The sequence below is a fragment of the Nyctereutes procyonoides genome, unplaced genomic scaffold (assembly GCF_905146905.1).
Source record: "Nyctereutes procyonoides isolate TBG_1078 unplaced genomic scaffold, NYPRO_anot_genome, whole genome shotgun sequence".
Lineage (NCBI taxonomy): Eukaryota > Metazoa > Chordata > Mammalia > Carnivora > Canidae > Nyctereutes > Nyctereutes procyonoides.
Window position 1 is genome coordinate 86,909,656 of NW_026575140.1, and position 25,833 is coordinate 86,935,488.

The window sequence follows — 25,833 nt, forward strand, 5'->3', positions numbered from 1 at the left end:
AAGTTTAATTTGCTATGTGTATTCCGACCTTTTTCTCTCCTGCTTTGCTCTACGTGCTTCCAGGGAAAAAAAAGTATTCGAGGAAAAGGCGGGGGGGGGGGGATAATAACAGTGAAACTTAAAATGTATGAAGTATTTTACTATACAACTCAATCTTCACATGCTTTACCCAATTTAATCAGAAAGTATACATGTAACATTGGTGAGCAGTAGAGTCATTGTGGCTTTTCTCCGATTCTACATTTGGTCTGGAGAACATATGATGGTGAAATTAAGCCTCATTGCTTTTCTGCAAGATGACTTAAGTGTAAATCCCTTCCCTCTGCTAACAGGAGTCCAGATCGATGGAGAGCATACAGCTTGCCCAAATCTTAAGCCGTCCAACTTCGTTTCCTACGTAAGATTGCCTGATATTCATGTACAAATATACACAGACACCAATGCACCCGTCCCCACTTGATGCGTTCTTGATTGTGAATACCCTTGCATTTATGTGCTTGCATATGGGTCTGTACTCCCCCCGACATTTGGAAGTCCATATTACAAGCTCATCCAAGCTTGGACCCTATAGATCATGCTGTCGTCACACAAGAACATATTTGGATAGGGAAATTAAAGTGGATGCATGGCCTCTAGTTGGAGGCAAGGATAAGAGATGCAGATACCCCTGTGTCCTTTAGTTCCCTTGCTTTGGTGGCATAATACATAGCCTCCTGGGAGATGTGAGGTCCTACCAATCACTGCTCCGACACTGGAGCTCAGTCCAGAAACAGCTGTCCAGAGCTAATTTATTTCCTAATGCTACGGCACTGTTAATTTATAAATTACATTGGTAATTCGAGCTATTATTAATTTCAGATGGTGTAGGGCAAGCCTAATTAAAATATGACACCAATTGCCACACATATGTACCAAGGACTACCATTTAAAATTAATGGGAATATGAAGTGTGACACTGGTCTCCAAGATGCTCTGCACAGTAATTACAGCATTCCAGCTGGGAAAGAACTGACAGATGCAGGCTTGAGGTTGGTAGAAAATAAACAATGACAATATACAAGGAATCACAGCTTCTTCATGTAAACCTTTTCTTCGTACTTCCTCCGCTCTTCCTCAAATCAGTGTTAGTACCTCTTCCCCTAAATACAGTTACAAAACAGTAACAAAAAAAAGGTAACTGTGGATAATTGGAAGTTTCTTACTGGTTGGCACTGTGAGTCTCTATGGCTTAATGTTGATTGTCCTCTCCCTGGCCTGGACCTTCTGGCCCTGTTTTCAACTTATACTGGGTGTTATTCTATATGTTGGCAAATTGAACACAAATAAAAAAATAAATTTATAAAAAAAAATAAAAATAAAAATAAATTAATGAAAAAAAAAACTTATTAAAGTATTCCTAGCTCTTGTGAATTTTGGAAGCTTGCTGTAATAGATCTAGGCTGTTCTTTTGCTCTCCTGTAGGTATAGAGGCAAGAGAGTGCCTACATATATATATAGTGTGGGTTCCATATGGCATGAAGAAGTATGAGGAAATGCTCAGGTTGGGCTTGTTACTGGACAGTGGCACAGACTTCTCACGACCAAGGAGTGGAGGCGGTGTTGGGCAGGTGACGGCCCTTCTTTACAAGATAGTCATTTTCTGGTTGCTGTCATTGTTATTTCTATAGTTACCTTGACAAAGGTGGTGACCTTAGCAATGTCACAGAACACATAGGATGGTCACTTTACATACCATACGTATGTGCCAGTTTCTTACTGTTGTCATTTTCATGCTTTATTTTTTTTATAAATTAATTTTTATTGGTGTTCAATTTACCCACATACAGAATAACACCCAGTGCTCATCCCGTCAAGTGTACCCCTCAGTGCCCGTCACCCATTCACCCCCCCCCACCCTCCTCCCCCTCCACCACCCCTAGTTCATTTCCCAGAGTTAGAAGTCTTTATGTTCTGTCTCCCTTTCTGATATTTCTCACACATTTCTTCTCCCTTCCCTTATATTCCCTTTCACTATTATTCATATTCCCCAAATGAATGAGAACATACACTGTTTGTCCTTCTCCAGTTACTGTGGCCAAGTTCAAAAAGGGTGTTGCCTGAGTTCTCCTCTGGGATTTTGATGGAATCTTGTCTCACATTTAGATCTTTCATCTATTTTGAGTTTATCTTTGTGTATGGTGCAAGAGAGTGGTCCAGTTTCATTCTTCTGCATGTGGATGTCCAATTTTCCCAGCACCATTTATTGAAGAGACTGTCTTTCTTCCAGTGGATCGTCTTTCCTCCTTTATTGTATATTAGTTGAGCATAAAGTTCAGGGTCCACTTCTGGGTTCTCTGTTCTGATTTTCATGCTTTAGATCAGCAGATCCATGTGAATTATGGAGAGGTTTTACTACCTGGGGACAAATGCTCCTTTCTTTCCTTTATTCATGTGGGCTACTCATGTTAAGATAGTTTCACTCCACCTGAGTCTCCACCTGAGTCTGTGCTTCCCAGCAGATCATGGGCTTACTTTCTAAAGCAACAGGTATGCAGCCTGTGACAGTTTTCGGATTGCTTTTATATATATATATATAGCTTTTATGTTTAAAAGCAATTTGTTACCCCAAACAATGCTGTGAGGCAATGGGACTGTCTGTACATCAGGCCTGGGACATGTCTCAATGGCGACATGAAAGGGTAAGCTTTAAAAAAAAAAAAAAGAAAAAAGAAAAGAAAAGAAAAATTAAAAAAAAAGAAAAAAAGAAAAAAAGAAAGGGCAAGCTTTGCAGCCATGTCTTCTTGATCTTGATTTTCTTCCATATTTGTGATTAAAATTTGCTTATCTTACTGAGTGTCTAAATCTAAAAATAGGAGTTTAAATTTATTTTATCAGTGCCTCCACTGCCTTTTATGGCTTGTGCGTGCGTGCGTGTGCATGTAACTGCTAGTTTGATATTTTTAATTTAATTGACTCATGGTCTGGGATGCAGTGATCAGCTCTATGCTTCAAGGTTCAGCCTCAATCTACCTTGAAGTCAGAGTTACTATTCACCTATGGTGCCTTACTTAGATCCCAGAGCCCCACTGCTTGGTAAGATTTGGGCAGTGTAAATGTCAAAATTATTAATCACTTATCGAGGACCAGTAATTCTCCAGACTCTGTGTTTAGTCTAGGCAGGAGCACAAACATTTCAGCTGGTCCACTGGGGAACTAAAGGAAAGTTGATGATGGAAGCAGTAAAAGGGCAGGGAGTTGGGGGATGGAGAACGGGCATCGTTCCCAAGAGTCGGAACTTGGAAATGGCACAATTCTCAGCAGACATAGCCATTTTATACTTTATTTTCTAAGTTCATACTTTTGGTGTTTTGTTTTGTTCTGTTTGTTTTCTCACTGCACCTTCTCCTGCAGCTGTGGGCTTTGTGAGTGAAGACGAATACCTGGAAATCCAGGGCATCACGCGGGAGCAGTCGGGAGACTACGAGTGCAGCGCCTCCAATGATGTGGCTGCACCAGTGGTCCGGAGAGTAAAGGTCACCGTGAACTGTAAGTGGTCTCAGGAGCCCCTCGCCCTGCACGTGCACCGGGCTGGCTACGGTCGTGGCCACAGCAAAGGGCCAGATCACAGAGCCAGCTGCTGACTCAGGCTGGGATGGGAAGCAGCGCCATATCATTGTGCATTCTCTGCTCTCAAGAGAAGCAATTCCAAATTCGAGTTTAAAACAAATTGCAGCTGAAAGTAATTTAATATAATCCCCAAACTTGACTTATATTCCTGGAAGATCATTAAATGGCTTTCAATGCATAATTTATAGAAATGTGTCCTTGAATCCCAATTTTTCCCATACTTTCCTCAGAATGTTTCCAAGCTCCTCACTCTCTAGTCCAGCCATCTCCATTGTGGGGAGCGCAATGCTAGGGGTACGAGGGAAATTTGTGATATATTTATGGAAATTTGTGGTACATATTTACGGGGTATTTATGCGACCTCGTACTTTTGTGATTACATATGTTGATGGATGAAATACACATTCCAGATTTAAATATAAATAAACATACCACCAAGGTTCCCTCTGACATTGACCCTCCACGACTTCTCCCCTTCTTCCTCATCCTCTCTCTTCTTGACTCCTCATAGTACACCCTGACTCAGTTCCATATGACATTTTGAAAGTTTTCTCTGTTATGCTCATTTCAGGAAGTCTCACGACAGGATGGAACCCAAGAACTAAACCAAGAAGCCTTTCCTTTTCTAACCTTGGGTGGGATGGAGGTGTGGGAAGGATATTGTGCCTTAGTGATTACTCATTCTTAACTATTTTGCTTTCTGTTACAATTTGAATCTACTTAATACACAGCACTTTAAGAAGCAAAGAAATAGGTATAACAATGCTACCGTTTTATATATATATATATTAACTGAAAGTCATTTCGAGTCTCTCTCTATATACATATATCAAAATTTGTGCCACTGATTTTTTTAAAGAGACTCGAAATGACTTTCAGTTAATAAATATTAACCTGGAGAATAAGATGATGTGAGCAAAGGGAAAACCTATTTAGGATGATAAGTGAAAGCTAGGGATAAATGAACACAGGAAACACATACCACAAGGAGAGTAGATGCAGGTGCAGAATTTGGCTCTGAGTTGTGAAATCAAAGCGAGGAGACATCATCTGCTTTAAGGTTTATGTCCATAAGATGAAAGCAAACTCGTTGCTCGGGAGAAACACTGCTCTTCCTGGTACCGAGACCCAAGAGAAATTTCTCTTTAGTGTCTCCACAAATAGATCGCTTTGAGATATAGTCAACAACATCACGCACGATATTTCTGCAATAAATAGAATGCCAAGTTTATTACGGCTGTTTTTTCATAATGCACTTCAATGCAAACGGTTGGAATTGCCAAGGGTAGTTAGGTAAAGACTTCAAATGAACGCAGGCCAAGTTTACTGGTCTAGTTCGGTCTGGCTTGATTCAAGGATCCATTTTGGGATACCTGGAAGAATGACTGATATGTCTATCCTTCAGGCAATTCTCTATGAATATTATTTCTTGCAACTGAGCTTTTGATGGGAATTGAATGGTTCGAGGTTATAGACTCTGGCAAGAACCTGGTGTGCAGGAATTCTATAAGGCAGATTAAAGGAGTGTAGGGTTGATGGACTGGCATTCTCCCACGAAAGTTCAAAAGTTTAAACAGGAAAAATGCCTGAATACCCGGTCATCCCACCTCTGCACAGAGGGAAACAGCAGCAATACCTGCTAGGAAGGCAAGCTTTTCCTTAGCACCGTGTTGAATGGTTTCACTCTCTGGCGCAATTCGTGTATCAATTTGTCAGCTCAAGCAAGCAGAGGTGGAGCAGGGAAGAAAAACCAAACCCAGTGAATGAGGCAGCCTGCCTCATTTTAGGATGCGTTCTAAAATGCTACCGCACATCTTCTCTCTGCAGATCCACCATACATTTCAGAAGCTAAGGGGACAGGCGTCCCCGTGGGACAGAAGGGAACACTGCAGTGTGAGGCCTCAGCTGTTCCCTCTGCTGAATTCCAGTGGTACAAGGATGACAAAAGGTAAAGACTTCCTCCCTACCCCACCTGCCCCCGAGGAGAAGGATGTTTTTCCAGGTTCCTGATTCCAGATGGTTACAAATGAATCTCTGAAAAATTTTCTTCTAGTTCCCACTAGCTATCAAGGGGTTGGGGGCAGAGGATATATTTTCTGATTATTCATGATTTTCAGCTCTGCTTTTAACATTTCTATGCAGAGTTAGCGCTCGCCAATCAACGAGCCTGAAAGAAAACTTTTTTTTTTTTTTTGGAAAAGCAAAGTCTCTAAGAAAGGCCACCAGAAATGTTGAAAGGCCTGTGAATTTTTTTGTAGGCCAAGAAAATAAAGTGTTCTGCCCATAGCTATTTTTAACACACTGTGTGGCTTGCATTAAGAAGCTGGGAATGTTCTCGGGGTGCTGGAAGTGGCCAAGAAGTTAGCAGGTCTCCAGCTCAGTCCCGGACACCATCGATAGGAATGGATAAAAGAGTCCATGACCCGCTTTAGCCCTCCCTTTGTGCCTGGGTTGTTCTTTCAAGGTAAAGGAAAAGAAAGGGGACTGTTCCCTTCCCTCTCATTGTTGCAGCCATCATCGGGGTATCTGTTGTGATTCAGGGAAGATTGTCATTGCGAGGAGTTCTCAAATGGTGAGTTAGCACAGGGTTCACCAGCTCAGAACAGTCAGGCAACACGACAATTACTGTGATCAAAGAGCTATTTTAAGGTGGGTGAACAACGAATAAATGTGCGAGAGCTGCCCATGTTCAAACACTTTAATAGAACCGAGGAGGGGGTGATGCAAAACTGTCTGGGGTGTGTATGGGGTGGAGGAGGAAGGCGTTACAGGGCCGAGAACCTGCAGAAGACAAACAGCCCAAGGGAGATGGTGAGAAAGGGAGCACTGAGCAGGTGCAGGCCAGCAGTGACCCAGCTGTGCCCCTGCTACCTAGAACATCCCCAGCGCGTCTTGGGTTTCTTTCTTGATGAGGTTGCTCAGCATCCGAAAACCTTCCCTGTCTCGGAATCACGTCACTCCGTCATGAGAGTCGTTGCGTCCTCTCATAATTCTTCCAAATGAGAAGCAGTGCTTTTCCATCTTGAAGTACAAAATCCGGAAGCTCCTTAACAAGGTGTATCCTATTCATCCAGCCCATTTTAGAGACGAAGCGTGTGAGGCAGAAAGAAGAAAAGCAAACACATGAAGAGATAAGAAATAGCTGGCTTCCCCCCTTCTAGGAATTCAGAATCAAGCGGAAAGGAGTAACATCTTCCCATTAAAGAAGCATTTTTCTTGCAAGTCCTGCTTTCCTTGTCCCTCCCTCTTCCCACTAAGGGGCCTCCTATGTGAAAGCCTAGTAGAAACAGAAACAACAGTAACAAAACACCACGGAGCTACACAGCCATTTCCTGAACGTTCGATTACCCAGGTCTTTCCCCAAACGAATCAGATGCCTCCTATTTTTTTTTAATTCTTTATGGAAAAAAATACAAGCAAAAATGTAGGAGAACATGAGATCTTAAAATATGTGGAGGAAAAGCGATGTGGCCATAGACATAGACATGGGCATAAATGGCCAGTGGTAAGAAAAAAGGAAAAGACGGCCCTGCTTTGCGCCCCCTGTGTCACAGGAGAGGAGCTGGATATGCATTATTTTCCCAGGAGGAAGAAAGCCCAGTCGGGTCCCTCAGAGACTTCAGACACCCCTGGCTCAAGCAGCCTTGATCCCCCACTGTCCAAGCTCTTCTCAAGGGGGCTCCTTTCTCCCCTTTAACCGATGCTGGTCAGTTTTCCATGTGCTTCTCATTTATTTATTTCCAGTACTCTCCCACTGAGTGGAGTTGTCTGTCCTCTTGACACCCTGCTCAGCAAGAGCCACTCTGGCTGCGAAGTCCTTGTCACTGCCTGCCAATCCATCCTGTGCCACTGAGGCTGGCAGGCAACCTTTCCTCCAGGCGGACCCCGTGGAGGGGGAGCAGCTCTACTCTAGCTCCATTTCCAGGGACATAAGCAGACATCTGGGGCAAATCAACGGAGTTTATATATTGGGGACAGGCAGTTTTCTCAAAATTTAGGGTAGAAGTCTCTTTTGTCTACGTCCTAGTACTACCCAGCTGCACTGTGTGTGTCATCAATCAAAGGGAGAAAAAAAATGGGATGCTGTACTTGATAAGATCCACCCATCCATGGGGGCATGAGCCAATGAAAAGCCTCAGATTCACTAAAAACCCGAAGGCTGGGAGCAATATGGGATGGGGAAATGTGTGACCACACAGAGAAGAGGCAAGTGTGCCGTTCCAGAAGCTGCAAAGTGCTGCAAAGCACTGCGCGCCACTCCACCCTGCTTTTAGCTAAAGACATTTCAGAGCTGTCAAGCAGGGCAGGAGCCTGCTCCGGTAAGTGTCTCTCGCCACTGCAGCGCTGAAATCTAATTCACAGCTTGGTTCTGATGTGAAGGCTTCCTCCCCAGGCCAGGAAGGGCGTCAAAATGGCAAATGGGATCAATACACTTGAAGAGCTCTCGAAAACCTCCTGGTGGGTGGGCTTGTAGGGCTTTCTCTGGACAGCACCCCCTAGAGGATCAATATCTACGTAACAAGCTGGAAATAGAAGGGTGGCGTCTGGCAGCACAGCCGGGCGCCTCATTCCCTTCCTACAGCGCTCACACTTTAATGAAGTCCGTGGACTCAGGCCAGTTCACTGCCCCTAGCTTAGGAGAGAGAAAAAGCTCCCGGAGGAAAATCTACATAATGAAAAGCAAGCAAGTTCCTCCAGCCAACCTTTTTGACTTCCCAGGAGACAGATGTTGAGCGAGAACCGAAGCCAGAGCCTGACTTTCTCTTCTGATCAGGGGTTGGGGTGACGGCGAGAGCCGTTCTATAGTCCTACAGAGACAACATCTTCAGATGATGACGAAGCAGCTGTCCTCTGTGCCAGAAACATGCTGGAACCCAGGGACAGGCGGGAGGTCTTGATGTCTGACTCCACAGAAATATAGTATATTGAATAACATTTTATAGTTTATGGAGCATTTTCTCATCATTGTCTTGCTGGGCTTCACTTTCTATTCTGCCTTGAATATTATATTTCTTGGTCTGATGACTCCGAAACCAACCATTGGCCCCAATTCCTGTCCCCTGCGCCTGTTCTGATGCACGTCTACCTTGACAATGTTTACTTTCTGCACATCCTGTCCCAGCCAAGCCCTAAACCATGTTCCCTGAGATCCTCCATTCAGAAGGATTTCTCTCCCTAAAATGTATCTTTCCCATAGCATAGGCTCAGCTTCTGGGCAAGGAAGACAAATTATTTCAGGGAAAGTAAGAGGTTGGCTTCAAGCCCATTCTCTGAAATAGGACATTGCAGAGCTTTTAAAAGGAAGAGGGTTGGTCTCATAATTTCCGTGTAGACATGCAATGGTAGTAGGAATTTTTGCTCACAGCCTCCTGAGATAGAGGATATGACCCCACCAGCCCCTAAGCAGTGTTCTCCTTATGCTCTCCACCTGCCCAGTAGAGGTATCCACGGTTCTAGCAGGTATATGTGTTTTCCCCCCTCGCCCTCTGTGACCCTTCCCTACCACCAAGGACAGCCCTTGTGGTGTATTGGGCGGCCATAACGGGTCACTCACGGAGACTGTCCAGGCTCTAGATGGTCATGTGCTTAGGATCTATAATCCTTTCTGGACTGAGTTATAATACTCAGGCAGACCACCTCCCAAGCCCTTCAGAGTACCTCGCTCTGAAGTGATCTAAAAGTGATCCCAGGTTCTTGTATCCTATTCACCGCCAAAAATAAGCTATTATCTGTAGAATGCTTCAAGTTCATAATTCTTTATCACCCAAGTCCTTGAAAATGCTTTGTTCTTTCAAACCCCTCAGGTTCTTCTCTTCCAACATTGAGGGTTGTGGTTTTTTTTTTAATTTTATGGTTGCCATCATCATCATCTTCATTAATCTTATCATCAGCATCAATTATGTCCACACTTGGAGCACCTACTGAGTGGATATGACTGTCTGAATGTCACACAGCAGGCTCATCACCTGCCTTCAGGGGATGTGGTGGCTATCTGTGTAGTGCCAAGAGTGTCCCCAAGCACATGCACAAAAATAGAGAAATACAACTATATGTCATTGTGTGTAAACTTGTGTACTTGAGCAGGGGAGAAAAAGTCATCATCATAATGTCAGAAAGGAGTCAATAAGACGATCATTCATTCCAGAGTCTGTCCTCCTCCTATGAGAAAAATATAACCATCTCCTTTTTTTCTCCGTTTTTGTCTCTCTCTTGTTTCTCTCAGACTGGTTGAAGGAAAGAAGGGGGTCAAAGTGGAAAACAGACCTTTTCTCTCAAAACTCATCTTCTTCAATGTCTCTGAGCACGACTATGGGAACTACACCTGTGTGGCCTCCAATAAGTTGGGCCACACCAATGCCAGCATCACACTATTTGGTAAGACTGAGCCCTGAGCTGGGCAGTGAAAGCAGGAAAGGGTCACGTGGGACAGAAGGAGTTGGAAGGAACAGCCGGGACGGAGTGGTACATGCAAGAGAATCAGGAGAAGCTGGGCAGAGGTGAATGAGAAGAGACGGGAGGAGAGTGACAGAGAAAGCTAGTGCATGGATGGGCACCGGTAGCCGGGAGAAAATGAGAAAGAATGCTCACGTTTCATTTGTAATGGGCAAAACCCTGAGGCAGGAGAAAAGGATGTTGGGATGGAGAACATTTTTTTCTCTTCAAGATCTCCTCAATTGACTAGGGTTGGGGGTTCGAATTGGGTATAATAGTGAAGCATTCAGAGAGGGACATTTACTATTTCAATACTTTATTCACCAGACCAGTGTAAAATGTTACCATTTCTGAACTTTTTCCCGGCTGTTGGGACATAGGAGAAACTGGATTCTATTTATAAGAGTAGAGTCATGGGCCTCGGGATCCTGAATATTAGCTTCAGAGGGAGAATTCACAAAGGAAACGGGGATTTCCTTGCTCTTCATTTGTGTCAAAGGGTGTTGTCTGACTGGATTAAGATATATTTGTCCAGCCAAGCCACCATCCCGCCAGAAGTCACATAGTCATTCATGCATTAATTCATTACACAACTGTTTATTGGAGGGCTAATGTGTGCACAGCAAATTGCTCTTCCTTACACACCTGGCAACTATATTGGTGCCAGAAGCAAGTAAAGGAAGCAAACAAACCAGCTCCCTCACAGATCGTGGATGTCTCCAGCAAGGACACGGAGGTGAGCCTGGGTGTGGAGGTCCGTGTCAGCAGCCGGGACTGCAGGCTCTGGCCATGACTTGCAACCCTTGGGAGATGCAGGTTCATCCTGCAGGCCTTTGAGGCCCAAAGGTTGCCTTTGAGGGGAAATCCCTCCACACCCTCGCAAGTTCAGGACGTTGGCATTGTTCAAATCCATTCCCCTAGTCTGCCCTGGTGCCAAGCACTCTTGAATATGATGCGAGGGAAAGTGAGGAAATTAGCAATTAGCAAGAACAGGAATGCCTTTTTTCTCTGAGAACTCCTGGAAAACCCCAATAGCTTCAGGTCTCTCACCCTCACCCCCAGCGCCTACCACCTCCCTCCAGGGCACAGTGTATCCAGCAAACCCCGAATATGCCTGTGCTGCTCCATTGTCCCATCTCTGCTTCCAAATCCTATTCGGCCCCCCTTCTATCCAGCACATAAAACAAAGCCCAGCTTTATCCAAAGGGGGCTGGGAAGGGGATGGCTGCCCTTGATCCCAGAGCTGGGAGCTCAGAATGGGCAGAGCTGTGATTAGAGTGATTGATCTGTCTGACATCTCTCACACAGGGATAGTCATAATTGCCCCTCACATTTGTCAGGCCTTTTCGCCTTTCTGGCAGGTGTCTGTCTGCAGAAACAGAAGGGCCAGGATTATAAAGGAACGGACCCCTCCTTCCCTGGCCTTGCAAATCTGAGGCTCTCCTAGCGGTGCCATCCACCCCTCCCCAGCCCTGCCCTCCACCCACAGCAGCCCTCATTCCTGTAAACAGTCTTCCTCCTCCTCTGACCTCCTCGCTCTTCTGATTGGGATGCATGACATGGTTTTGCAATTGGCTTTATCACTACTGTCTAATTCCCTGGCCTCTTCCCCTTAAGCCATCTGAAGATGAGAACATGGAGAAGGCACAAACCTGAAGAGTGAAATAGCTGACGTTTGTGACAAGGAATGCAGTGAAGCATGCGCCATAAATCTGCTCTTCTCAGCAGACCCCTGGGTGGCGATTAGAACCTCTGCCTCCCCACCATTGGTCTGTCTGCATTCGCCCTGTGTGTCACTGGGACGTTCCTCCAATTGCCAGCCCTCTAGAGCCCAGGCTTCTCAAAACAAAAAACAATAAACAAACAAAAAAATACACACACAAAAAAAAAATGAAAACGTGATAGTATGTGTTCAGATAAGTTTAGAAAAACTGCATCAACCAAGATGAATGGGGTACACCCGGGAATGTTCTTTAATGCGGAGGTCTCAGAGCTTTTCCTTATATGCTAAATCTCTAAGAGGGAGAAAAGGCTGGAGCATTTTCCAAATTTAATCCAACAGAAAGCAATTTTCAAGCCTCAAATGAGAGACCATTTGTGCCCTTCACAGCGGCTGACATAGTTCCGCGGAACTAGTAAACGTCCTTAGTGTGCGAGGTGGGTGTTTCCACCCCATTGGCTCTCACTGAGGTTTAGTCCAGACAGGGCAGCCCCAAAACTCGTGATGGAGGCCCACCATCAGCAATAAATACAAACTTCTACGGGAGTTTCTTGTGTCATCTCCCATTGTCAGCAGACCCCCAGCCTGAACCCTTCAAGCAGACTAGGGCCACGGGAAGGCAGCATTGGTGTCATGCAAATGTGTGAACTTTGTGATGCAGCCCATTCTCCTCTAGCACCACAGAAAGCCAGCTAACTATCTCCATTGTGCCACCAACTTTCACACAAATCGCATGCCCTCATCATGTGACCTGAACGTTGAAAAGTGAAGAGTGCTGTGCAGGGAGGCTCCATCCTGGCCAGTATGTCGGGGCCCCTTAAGCCAGATGGAGCAGGGTAATCCTTCCTATGGTGAACCAGTGTCCTGTGCACCTGCTCCCTAAGGCTGCAGGGATTGCAGGGCCCCCATCGTGGTGGTTCTTGGGGCCATCTTGCTCCTGCTGCGGTGCCACGGGACCAGAAGTTCCTGAGCTTGGTCTCCCAAACTGAGACAATGGGGGGGAGGTTAAGAAACCTCATCTGGGAAGGGACTTTGGTCCTTTGTTGCCACATCAGCCCCTCAGCTCAGCACAGCTCTGGGAAATGTATGAGTGGCCAGCTCCTTCACTCTTCAACCATCGCGTCCAAGGATGGAAGCATAAGGCACGTTAGTGTTTCTCATGCTGCATCTTGTCCTACCACTTTTGGTTTTTGTGTCTTCCTTTATTTATCCACCCTCCCCCAGAAATGTATGTGAAAGGCAGTATACAAACTATATATGATGAATATATAGCGGCTGTATATAATATATATGTTTGTTTTCATTTTTCTCTCCTGTATGTCCCTCACCCGATTTAGAACTAAATGAGCCTACAAGCTCAACTTTGTTGCAAGGTCAGTATCCCCCTTGCTTTATGGTTTTTCTCCCCTCCCCTTTCTCCCGAAGTCCCACCCTCCCTCCCCCACCCCTCATTACCTGTCTGTGAAGTTGCTTAGAGGATGTTCGAGAAAGCTAAGGTCACTGGAGCTGATGGAGCTCCAAGGGTAGCTTTCCTCTCTCCATGCCCACACTGCCCCAGAAGGGCCAGGAGGGTGGAGATCAGTGTAAAGGCTGAAGGTAGAGAGCATGAGTTTGAACCAGTAGGGAGACAGTCCAAACCACTGAGCAGTTTTCATAGGAAAAATCCTATCAGGGGCCCCTGAGCCACAGAAGCAAAAACCGTGTGTGTGAAGACGTAGGCATTCCCTGAAATGCATCAGCTGGTTCGCAGCGAGATTCTCCAAGAAAGGCAGGTGGGCAGGGTGCAGCAGGCGTGAGAGTCCATAAGCAGTGACCTGGAGGGAGATGCCACGGAGATCTAGTTCAGAGCCTGACACTTAGTGGTCCTATTCTCATGAGCTAGTTGCTAAATGTTATTGAGACTCAATTTCCTCTTCTATAAAATAAAATCGATCTGCCTTATATACCTTAGAGTTGTCCCACTGTTCAGCTGAAACTGCATAGTAAAAAGGCTTTGAACACTGCCAGGTGCATTTTGAATCGTCCCTGTCCCATCTCCAGATGCAGGCCGAAAGGCAGGAATTCCCTCGGTGTCACATCACAGCGTCAAAACTCTTGTCCCCGGGCCCTCTTCATCTCATCTCCCGTTAAGCCCTTCCCCAGACACAGCTCCTGCATTTCCTGCCCAGGTGCACACAGCCTCTGTGACTTTCCCAAAGCCCGCCAGCCCAGCGTAAGTGACTCACAAAGGTCCCCTAGCCTAGCTGAGGGGGTGTCGCTGACTGTGCCTGAGCAATGGGACAGCAGGGAGCCTGGCCGAGGGCTGGAGGAGGCTCACGCTGCACCTGCCGCTTTTCTCCTTCCAAGGACAGTGCTGACCACAGACAGGGTGGCTCGGCAGGAAGGCAGCTGTGAGGCTTTGCCCACCTCCCGCCCCAATCCCTGCCCTGTCTCATCCCATCCGCCCCCACACCCATCCCCTGCATCCCTTCCCATCTAGCTGTGCAAACAATCCTTGGAGGCTGGCCTTAGGTTTGCAAGGTGGGAAAGGAGAGGGAAGGAGATATGTTATATGGGAAGCTCCTTGACACATGAGCAAAAAATACTTTTATCACGAAAAGATTCAGGGCTGCGTCCCTCACCTTAGTGATGCAGGGTGCCGTAGTGAGGGCACCGCAAACAGGAAAATGCAACAAAGGAATAGAAAGTAAAAGTGAAGTCAATGGAGGCATCAGGTCCCATTTATGATTCGACTTGTGTTTATTGAGCCCCGGTGCAAGAATATCCACGGACCTAGAACCAAGAGCGTTAGGAGAGTAGCTAACCATAAATGGTAAAAGGGAGGCGTGCGGGACGGAGCAAAGAGAGACGGTGCGAGAGGCTGTGCTTTCAGAAGTGACCAAGCTCATTCGGATCACTTAGCTCTTTATTTGCAGAGAGAGTAGGAGCTTTTTAAAGAGGCAGTGGCTGCTTCGGGGTTAGAATTTACCCGAAGGTGTGCTCAGCTGATGGAGGGGCCGCTGTCCCACACCAGAACCAATGATGACAATACGGACTAAGAGCACACAAGTCGCGTCTGGCCGCCGCTGAGCACGGGAGTGGGGGCAGGACACCTAATGGCCAGGCTCCACCCGTCTGCCTCCCTCCTCTCTGCTGCAACAGTGCATTTGGGTGACAGGATCTGGGCGCCAGCTCTCAGATTCTCGGGGTGCTCTCAACCCCACTTCCTTCTTGTTGAGTACAGGGCAATGGGTCTTTGCCAGAAGTTGTAGATTACAGACAATCTGGAACGTTCCAAGATTTGGATTAGCGCGGTCTTCAGGACAGCTATTGGACTCTTGTACAACTGAAGAATATCTTGGAGAAAACAGACCTTGCACCTGGGGCATTTCTCCATTCATCTGAGTTCTTTTTTCTTTTCTTTTTTTTTTCTTTTTTTTTACCTCCTCCTTTGCTAGTCTGCTATTTTCTCAGGGAATACCCCTAAGTTATGCTCATCTTATCTCAGAAATACCAAGCAAGATTCATACAAATGCATGGATTTCCATGGACAGGGTACACTTGGCTTTAAGAGAAGTTCTCAGCTGTTTTGTTACCCAATATCTGGACGGACTAGAGAGATACTGATAAGAGAATTTCATTCCTCCTCAGCATTTTCTGCCACCCTTGAAGTATTTCTCTGCTCCCCTTTTGCAAACACAACAGATTGCATGTCACCCTCTCGTATTAATATTTGGTGGTACAGGACTCCTGCCATGATAAATAAGGACTCGGGGATGCACCACCATCCCTCACTGAGCTCCCTCGCAGGCGAGCGTGCTGGGGCCCACTCTGCAAACTCAGCGTCTTGGTAGCTGTTCATTTCCCATCCGCTGTCCTTTGTCTTTTATCTCCTAGGCATGAAGTCAGATTTGATGGTATCAGTGGGCTGGGAAAGGTTGGCTGATAAATGCCTGTGAACCTCACAGTGACTGTCAAACCAACTTACTAAAGAATGGGGGAGTAAGTAAACTCTGTGTATCAGAAGGAAAAAGTTGCAGCAGGAAAGATGATCAGTCCTTCCCTGCAGAGGATTAAAGGTAGTTAATTAGGCGCAGCCACCCAGCAGTGAGTGCTTCTCTGGCACGTGTGTCTAAATACTGAAGGTAGAGAAAGGCGGTCTCCCATCCTCTTTCTGGACGGCGACTGTACCCGCGCTGGCATACAACCAGCTTTCCTCTGCCCCAGAATCAAACAGAAGCCTAGGCACTTAGGTTTAGCTGCAAGCATTGGCTTCGGTGGCAGAGAGATCACATTCTGGATTGGCCGCAGACACCGACAAAGAGACTTGAGGGCAGTGGTTCTTTTTTCTTGTTTTTTTTTTCTTCTCTTTCCTTTCATTCTTTCTTTATTTTCAATACTTTATCCAATTATACATGGCTTCTCATTAATATATCAACAAAAAAAAAAATCACAAACTTCAGTCAAACCTTGGCAAGGAAAATACTTGAAAATGGTTGGATTTTCAGGGATCTTTTGTTTTCTTGATAGCCAAGAATGAACTCAAAAACATGCGCCTATGGGTGGCTCGGACGCACCTTGAAGATTCAAGCAAGGCTCACGCTCCTGCACACTGGTGCAACAGCGATACGACATCGCACATGATATGGGAAGCATGTTAGCATTTCTGTGTCTCTCCTTGGTGCCAAATCAAAGCAGGTGGGATGGAGTGCAGCATCAGAGTAAATATAAAGAATATCTTGGCTGAAAAAAAAAAGAAAGAAAAAAGAAAAAAAAAGATTATCTTGGCTGCACTCCCTCCCGCCCCCCCACCCCCCATTGTGATGATGGGTAAGGGGGACTTCTGGTCAACTTCATTTAACTAGAAGTTTCAAAACAGTGCGACCTGGAAAAGCTCAAGGATACACTCTAGCTAAGGATGAATGTCTGATAGTCCTTTACGAGGCGGACGCTGAAGAGTACTGACCTTATTCAAGTAGTGTGTGTTAGACATTCAGGGAGAAGAGTAGCTGGATTGGAAAAATTCAGATGAAGCTGTTTACAGATCTTTGCCTTTCAGAAAATCACAACTGGTCTAGATCACTGGTGGGAACTTACACTTTCCGTTAATTCCTCTTTCTGTTAGGGCCAACAAACTACCAAGTAGAACCCTCCTCTGTGTCCTTCCTCCAGCAGAGTCTAAACTAGCACCCCATCAGTCTATGGCTGCCCCCACCAAATGTTCCTACATCTGCCTGCTTGTGGTTTGGGGTCGAAGGCCTATGACTACTTTATAGTCCATGAGTCCCTCTTCCTCGTTCCTCCTTCCAGTCATCCTTCTTGGTACAGAGAGACTCAAGTCAGTGGTGCCTGAATGAGACACTTCATGAAAACAGCCCCACCTTTGCTTCTGGGTGGGTCTTGAGGCCCCAGCAATCATCCCAAGGGACTGTCCTTGCTAAATGCACAGAAGACGTTGAACCAACACTCCTGGCTTTTCTCTACCACTTTGACTTGACATCAGATCTGTGAATCGTACTTTTGATCTTTGATCATACATCACCTCTTACATCTTTTTCAGAGTGGCTTCCCAGCATTGGCTAATGTCCACTTCGGTCAAGAGGGATATTATATCTCAAGTGCCCTTAAAGAATAGATAGAAAGCTTGCATACGTACATACATATTCATCTGACTTTGGTCCAATGTTTTAGTTTAGTTTAGGTTGAATTATATCCAGGTTGTCTTCCTTCTATATGCAAGGACTTTTTTTTTAAAGATTTTATATATTTATTCATGAGAGACACAGAGAGAGAGGCAGAGACACAGGCAGAGGAAGAAGCAGGCTCCATGCGGGGAGCCTGGGTCTCCAGGATCACACCCTGGACCAAAGGCAGTGCCGAACTACTGAGCCACCCAGGGATCCCCTATATGCAAGGACCTTTGCACAGAGAGTGGTATCACTTTTATGCAAAGAACTCCATGCACTTTTTTTTGTTGTTTTCAACTTTATTGAGGTATAATTTATGAGTGAAATTATAAGACATTAAGATATCTTATAAGATATAAAATATTATAAAGTGTAATCATGATGATTTCATATACAAATGCATTGTGAAAGGATTTTGCATCCTCTCTGTATCCAGGCTGAACAACTGCAGAGACCCCTAGTTAAAGAGGGAAGTGAAATATTCGAGACTGGACCACTTATGGCCACTCAGGACATCTGCTATTAGCAGGGAAGGCTCTGTGGATTGTACAGAAGGCTTGAATTTGGTGAAATGTGGGTCTTTCATGGTCTAATCATCAGAGAGGAGTGGGCATCCCTACAAGCAGGTCCTACTTAGCAAGTGCAAGTGTAGCAGCATAGGTGCGGGTCTCACCACACGAGGTTGCGCCTCTGGGCCAGCTTGCTATAGCCTGGCTCATCAAGGAAAGTCAGGCATCACAAGCCAGGGCCCTCTGGCACAGGATTTCTAAAATGCGTAGATAAATGCCAACATTGTACATCTCAAATGTGGCATGGACACCTATGTTCAGATTGCTGCAGTATAATCCATTTGTATCAGCCAATTTTATACTTAAGGCTTACAGACCAATTAGGGGATAGTCTGGTGGCCAAAGAAAGAAAGTTGTTGTACAAAGAAGTATTGATTGGCTCGGGGCCTCAGGCTCCCCGGGGCACCAAGTCTCCTCGCTACTATCAGATGGATGTGTTGGCTCCATTGGATCGATGATCCAGTGTGACCATCATTCAAATCCTGCTCCAGCCCCCCACGCCCACTCAACGTTATGGCAACTGACTTCCCAGCAAAGTGGAGGGATGTACATAGGAGAGCTGGGCTGTGGTCAGGACAGCAAGAGCCAAGTGCAGGAGGGCTGAGGAAGGCCTGGGGCCAGGAGGGCCACCTCTTTCCCAGAGCCATCTAAGGACAAAGTACATGCCTCTGACTGCTTTCTACCTTAACAGCGGCTTGTTTTTAATTTTTTTTTAGAAGTGAAAACTACAGCTCTGACCCCTTGGCAAGGTTGGTATATTTATTTCCAGGCCGCTCTGCCTGGGTGGGGATGGGTATCCAAACCTCTTCACCTTCTTCCCAGATGCCTTCTCTTCTGAGCTAACCCCAGGAAGCAGCCCAGTGGGATCCTTCCCTGACCTTGGGCCATCTCTGTGCCAGTCTCGATTAACCTGTCTCCAAGGACCTGCATTCCCCCTGGGTAGCTTCCACTTGTAGACATCTAACTGCTGTTTGCTGGCAGCACTAATGAGCACCTGCCAGGGCCCAGAGTCACTCCACATCTTGGCTGCTCCATACCAAGCTGGCCTCTCCTTACGTGCAGATGCTCTAATGCAATGATCTTCTTAGACCCTGGCCTTGCATGCTGTCCTTTGCTTACCCTGTTCTCTCTTTCTCTCTTTCTAACTTGGAGCTGGAAGGGAAGTGGTGGGAGGGAGGGGGAAGCTCTAGGGTGAGTCACTTGGCTACGAATAAAACACGTCTTATTTGAGGCTTTCATTCCCACTAGATGTTTCTGATGGACACACTGACACTCATCACAGTTCCCTGGGACCCTAGCTGTCCTGGTAACTCGTCATTGTAGGCCTCCAGAGCTCTTGAAGGAGGTAAAGGGAATAAAGGCATCCGCGGCAGCGTGGAGGCATGGCTGCGTGATAAACGGAGGCCTCATCTGTGTGGCTCATGTCACCAGGCAGATATGCTGAGCTGGTGCTCTGAGGCAGCCCTGCCCCAGGATCTGTGAGCCACACCTTCCTGGACAAAGGGGCCTCGTCTCCTAGAATTCTTTCACGTGCTGGCAAGCATGGGGTAGCCACATGAGCCTAGGTGGGACGGGCCCCATGGCCTTACTTCCCCTCCTCGTTCTTGGAAAATGTGTGACTTGCACAATGTGACGGGTTAGTGCCTGAGTTAGTGGAAAGAATATTGTATTTGGAGACAGAAGTCAAGGAAGCCTGGGGAAGTCCCTTAAGCCCTCTGAGGCTGTTTCCACACCTGGGATCTGAAGAGAATAATCCTCATCTCGTACCTGAGTGTCTTCGAGGGGCTGGGACACCTTTCCCCACTGCAAGAACTCTTCCCGAAATCCTAATCAACATGGTTTTACTTCTGTGTCTACTTTCCCTCAACCGTAAGAACATTCAGGGACAGAAAAAGAGGGGAAGGGTGTTTGGAAGGGAAAACTGAGATAGAGGTAGAGGAAGAGTGTCTTGCTTTGGTTCGGCTGGTCTTTTTGCTCTTTTCTCTGAGTAGAATCCTAAGACAAAGGAAAACAGGGAGGCAAAGTAAACAGGAACACATCACTATGCATCAAAATGTTCTGGTTCCTTCCCTTTTTTCAACAAACATTTGTTAAACACCTGCCACGGGCCCAGTTAGACACAGACCCGGCCCTTAAGGAGCTTCTAGCACAGAAGAGGAAACCCACGTTAGACAAATAAAGGGGAATAAGACACAGATGGTGTGTATTTTAAAAGCTGGATGCATATGGTGCTGTGGAAAAAAAAAAAAAAAACAGGAGCCAAGTCAAGGAAGTCTGCCTGGAGGAGGTAACTGGGGCCCAGAACAGAATCTGGAAGGAGTGGGAGTGATTTGGGTGAAGGGCATTTCAGGCGGAGGGGCAGAGGTACGAGGGCGGGAAGGGAAGTGGGCCGGATGCCCGTGTGCCCGGCGCTTGTGCGGCGCGGTGTGGCAGGCAAAACGTCTCAGGAGGCAGGTGGCAAGCAGGTGACCGAATGTCGCGCGTGTCCTACAAAGCGGACGCTTCGGACTATAATGCTTTGGGCCTGGACTATGACGTTTTGTAAGGGCTGCAGGACCCACACCGGTGAGAGTCATGACGAACACGGAATCCTAGTGACCGTGCTCCAGAATGAGCGTCTGGGGAAGTTCAAGGGGGCAAGGCCGCAGGTGGCAGGGCCCGGTCCGTGAATGGTTGTGGAAGCAGAAAGGAGAGCTGATGCAGCCCACCTCTCTGGGAGGGCACCTGGGGCTGCCTGATCTTGGGATCAGCTTTGTCCAGGCCAGGTTCCCGGAACATGCCCGGGGGAGGGTGGGGCAGGGCGGGGTGAAGGGAGCCAGTGGAGGAGGAGGAGGCCGGAGGGACGTGATCCCCCACAGGATCCCCCAAAGGAGCAACAGTGTCCCGCTGGCCCAGGACAGGGAGCAACAGAGACCTCAGGGATCGATGCTGTGGCAGGAGGCCCAGCACACCTGGTGGCCTCCCCGTCCTCCGTGGGAAAGGTTCTGTGACGCAACAGGTCAGGACCCCGCTCGCAGGCCCTCGTGGAGCTTCCCCGCAGGCAGAAAGCAACCCAGGGGGCGTAGCCGCGGAGGATGCCCCTGCAGAGGCGTCCGCTCAGCCATTGTGGGGCACCTTGGGGTGCTTCCCTGCTCCCCCCGCAGCACTGCAGAGGCCCTGGCTGCGAACGTGGGCTCCCGACTTCCCCACGTGATACCAAAGCCCGGTCCCTGCCGGGCTGTCTGCCTGGCCTCCCTGAGACTCCCGCCAGAGAGGCGGCCCCGAATGGGAGGTTGGGTGGGGGGGGTGCAGGAGGGAGCCCGGGGGGTGGGGGTGCAGGCAGGAGCCCAGAGCCGCTAAATGCAGAGCAGTGGCATGCACCCCGTCCCTTCTCCACGGAGCATCTTCTGGGCGGCGGGCCTGGCAGCTGGGTGAGCGGGGGAGCGGGCTGCAGGGCCGCGCTCGGGAGGGCAGGACAGGCCAAGGGGGAGGCCCGCGGCTCAGAGGCCCGCGGCCAGGAGCATGGGGCCAGGCACGCGGACAACAGCCTCACGGGAACCCGCTCCACCAGGCCCACTGGGCCACTGGCCCCGAATCCAGCTGCGTGGCTTGCTGTGAGCCTCGGTGGGGGCAAGGGTCCGGATGCGAGGGAGCTGGGCCGGGCCGCAGGGCTTCCTTGGGGCACAGGACACACAGCCTCAGCCGAGAAGGCCGCGCTTCCCTGCCGGGCTCCCGAAGGGTGTCCTGCAGAAAACACAGCTGCCCGTGACCCGGGGGTCCTGACGGTCCGTGCACTGGAGCGCGCTGGCCAGATTTTCCAGGACAGAGCCAGTCAGTGAGCAGTGGTTAGAGACGAGCGTCTCTAAGACTGAGACGCAAGTCCCTGGAGCGCAGGAGTGCTCCTGTCACCTGTAGCCTGCGTGGGCTGAGGGGAGGAGGGCGGCCCGGGGCGGGCCTGTACTTTGTGCCACCCAGAAGGCCGCGCCCAGCACGTCCCAAGCGCGGGCACCGCCTGGCCGTGGACATGAGGTTAGGGCACCCGGTACCTCTCAAGCTCCAGACCGTCCCTTGAGCCACTGGCCCAGAACCAGAGATTTGCCAAGGGTCTAGGAAGTAAAATTAGATGGCAGTGCCTCCAGGCCAGGGGCCCCAGCACGTGCTGAAGAGCCCCGCGGAGGCCCGAAGGCTGGCCTCACGCTGCTCCGCATGGGCCAGCGGCGTGTCTGGAAGCTCTGCAGCATCCGACTCAAGCGGGCAGGGGGGTCTGAACTGGTGTTTTGGCATCTGTGAGGACGTGGCATTGGGGGCAGCTGCGCTAAGTCCCTCTGTCCGATCTGCGCCACAGAGCCCTCTGGAGCCAGCCCAGGCTGAGGAGGTGCCCGCACTCCGTCCCCAGCCCATGTGGGGCTCCTAATGCGGCCTGCTGGTCACCACTCCCAGACCCAAGTGTCGCGGGCACCGTTGGCCAGAAAGCTTATGTTTCAAGCCATTGGGAAAGTGCTGGGACCCGTCAGGCACCTCCCGGCTTTCTTGCACCCCTCACGTGGCCCGTCCTGTCCTGTCCCCTCCCGCGCACCTGCCAGCGGCCCACCTGGCCCGCGTCCACACAAGCCTCCCCTCACCTGCAGGAGCACAGCGGAGGCCACCTATCCCCTTACCCGACACCACCTCGACCCCTTTTGGGAGCAGGACACTAGCTAGGTCCACCGAGACCTCGTCCACATGGTGAAGAGGCCAGGCGCTCGGGGCCGCGGTGGTGGGGGATAGACCATGTGGCCTCCCCAGTGCACTGGGTGGCAGCTGGGGGCCTCCGGGCGTGTCCGGGCAGGCGCCGCTCAGAAGTGGGCAGATGGAGACACACACGGTACCGGGTCTCTCTGCCCGGCAGCTCTCTGTCCACCATCCATCCGTGTGCCGCCTTCTTGAGCGTGACCCGAGGCAGGGCCTCAGCACGGGCAGGGGGTGAGGCCACTGTCACCTGAGCCTCCCCGCCTCTCCTGGCCGGCGGGGAGCATGCATCTGAGGGTCCCAAGCTGCAGAAGGGTGCACCCAGGGCAGCGCCCCTCCCTGGCCTCGTGTGCGGGGCTAGCCCACGACACGTGGCAGGGAGAGGGTCGCCTCCCCAGAGGCAGAGCCGCTGCCAGCCGTGACCAGTGTGCTCTCTCTGCAGGCCCAGGCGCAGTCAGCGAAGTGAACAACGGGACGTCGCGGAGGGCGGGCTGCATCTGGCTGCTACCTCTCCTGGTCTTGCACCTACTCCTCAAGTTTTGATGCGAGCGCCACGTCCCCCCCGGGAGAAGCTGCTGCCACAGCAACCACCCACCCCACAGCAACGGCAACTCCGACAGCGACCAGAGCACCCCCATTCCTTATGAGCTAGAATCCAACGAAATTCCAAGAAACAGCCTAATGGGACACAAATTCGAGGGAGGGGAACAAAGAACACTTTGGGAAAACACGTTTTCAAAGGGAAATTGAAAATCCGCCTCGCAGGCCTTGCAGATCCGTAGGCACAGCTGAGTTTTCTTTCTCTGCCCCAATGGAAGGAAGGCACACCGGCCTTTGGACCAACCCACAGCTGCATCGTGACCTGTTTGTGACCAGGGTGGCCCGGGCTCAGCCACTCTGCCCCTTACCGTGCCCCCAGCAAGGAAAATTCTGGAGTGGGCCATCCCAAATTCAATAGAGACAAACAGAGTGAGTCGTGCAGGCCCGGATGTGCCGCTGTGGCTCCTTTCAGAGACTGTGCCACTGTTGTGTGTGTGACAAAGTGCAAAATTCAAGGAAAAAAAAAATAAAGAAAAAGGAAACTAAACAAGACAGCCTAACAGCTACAACAATCCCACAATCAACAGTCACAAAAAGATATCGTTAAACCTTCTTTTCTTTTTTTTTGGGGGGGGGGGGTTTCGTTTTACTACATGGACACCATGGATTAAATAAGGGATTCTGGTTCATTATTAATTTTATTAATTATATTTTCTGATATGAGTCTAGAATTTAGTGCAAAAACAAGACGAGACTAAAAAAAAATACACAAATGAAAGGGGTGAAGAGAAGTATGATTGTTAAACATTAAAGATAGTGTACTTCTTAACTAGGTTTACAACTGGTGGACCACACACCGGGCATTAACCACCCGGTGAGGATATGTCAAATCCACCAAAAAAACACATACGATTTAACCAACATCTCCACCAGCGCTACAGATTTCTCCTTATTCTGGCATTTAATGCAGACAATACTATGCTTCTACCTGCTGTTTAGAAATGGAAGGGTGATCCGCACTGTATCCTGAGTTTGTTGGCTATGCTTCTTTTGATGACATATATTATACAGTATATATATGCATATATTTTTTTTGTTAGAGTTCTAGCCATTTTATTTCTCAGCAGGGTCCTTTCTCAGACATTACTGCATGCTGTATATGGCGTTAGCTGTGTGTTGATCTTCTAAAAGATGATAGAGTTTACTGGTAATTGTGTAAATCAGCTCCTGCCTTTTTATTTTCTTGGGTTATTTACACGTCAGAGACATTTATAAAAAGTGAAAAGAGAAAGAAAACAGAACAAAACAAAACACTAATACCAGGCGCAGCATCTTTTCCAGGTGTGGCTCTCGGAGGCGAAGGCCCTTGACAGGAGGCCTGGCTTCTCCATCATGCCTTGGGGCGTGAGCAAACAGCAAGCAACTGAACCAACTAAACAGTCAGTAACCACTTGCTTTAGCCCATTATGGGAATCTCTGATGCCTTTGTGACTACTGGAGAATTGAGTCCTCTCGGTTCATTTTATTTAATTTCCCACCTTTGTGTGCGTGTGTATGAAAGAGAAGAAAATGCAGTTTTTAGATAACCTTTTTTTTTTCCTCCCCCGAAGTCTGGGAACGGGAGAGGCCTCGGGGAGGGGTCCTGGATGTGATGAGGGAAAGTGGGATTGGGGGCTAGGGGAGGGAGGGGTTGTCTCTGACTTGACATTAAAAAGTGTTCCATGTCCCTCTTCACCTGGTGTGGTACCTCATTCTCAAGCCGGGGGGTGGGGGGAGGCAGGGGCTGAGGGGTAGGAGAGACTGCCTGGCTTGTAGGGGGGAGATGTGGAGGGGAACGGGCATCTGACTCACGCTGCTGCTCTTTAGCTCCCTCCTTGGGGTCCAGTGGGTTCCTTCTGTGGATGTGCTCCAGTGACGGATGGCTTCAGGAAACCACTTTCATCCTCCTCACAGAAGCAGCCGAGGGGTGGGCCTCATGAGGACCGCGTCTCCAATGCCTTCAAGAAGGTGCTGGCCAAGGTTTGCAGCATCTTGCTGTGTCCAAACCCCTGGCTTCGTGTCCTGAGCAAAATGTCAAGGCCAGTTACGGAAAGGCTTTAATGGGTAATTATTTCTGGAAGGCAGCAGAGTGCAGCTATCACAAAAAAAAAAAAAAGACAGGGGGAAAAAAGGCACAAAACATTGTGGGTTAGTATTAAATATTCCCAAACTCTACCAACTGGGGTTTTGGGGACTCTCTTCCCTCCATGCCTACCCCAGAAACCTTGCCTCAGGTCACAAATTAAGAAGAAGAAGTAGATTTTAATACCAAATAGTATTCCAATAATGGGGCTCTGTTCTGATTGATTCTGGGAATTAAATAAGCAGCTGAAGATTCTCTGAGAGGTGGAAATAAGGGAGAAGCTGAAACACGCAGGGATTACTAGACTTGTGTCCTCGGGGGTCAGTTCAACCCGAGGGGTGTAGACAGATGTTTAGGAAGGAATGTTTAGGAAGGAATAGTTTCATTTCTGGGTGTTACTAACAAAATTGAGAAAAGATGGTTGACTTCAGGTCTCTCTGTGCCCTTTGGACATTCCACGCTCACTACCAG

General features: G+C 48.4%; 1 protein-coding gene across 4 annotated transcripts in view; it reads left to right on the top strand.

The window, feature by feature from the left end:
- Positions 1-24,900, top strand: part of NTM (neurotrimin) — a 931,059-nt gene extending 906,159 nt beyond the window's left edge. Inside the window, exons 5-10 of one of the 4 annotated variants that reach the window (XM_055304696.1) lie at positions 3,391-3,525; positions 5,434-5,554; positions 9,830-9,981; positions 13,096-13,131; positions 18,710-18,742; positions 23,143-24,900. In XM_055304696.1, coding sequence (XP_055160671.1) covers positions 3,391-3,525; positions 5,434-5,554; positions 9,830-9,981; positions 13,096-13,131; positions 18,710-18,742; positions 23,143-23,243 — 578 coding nt within the window. In that variant the 3' untranslated portion in view covers positions 23,244-24,900. The remainder of the gene's footprint in view (positions 1-3,390; positions 3,526-5,433; positions 5,555-9,829; positions 9,982-13,095; positions 13,132-18,709; positions 18,743-23,142) is intronic. The other 3 variants (XM_055304697.1, XM_055304698.1, XM_055304699.1) reach the window with 3 other exon arrangements.
- Positions 24,901-25,833: the final 933 nt, after the last annotated feature.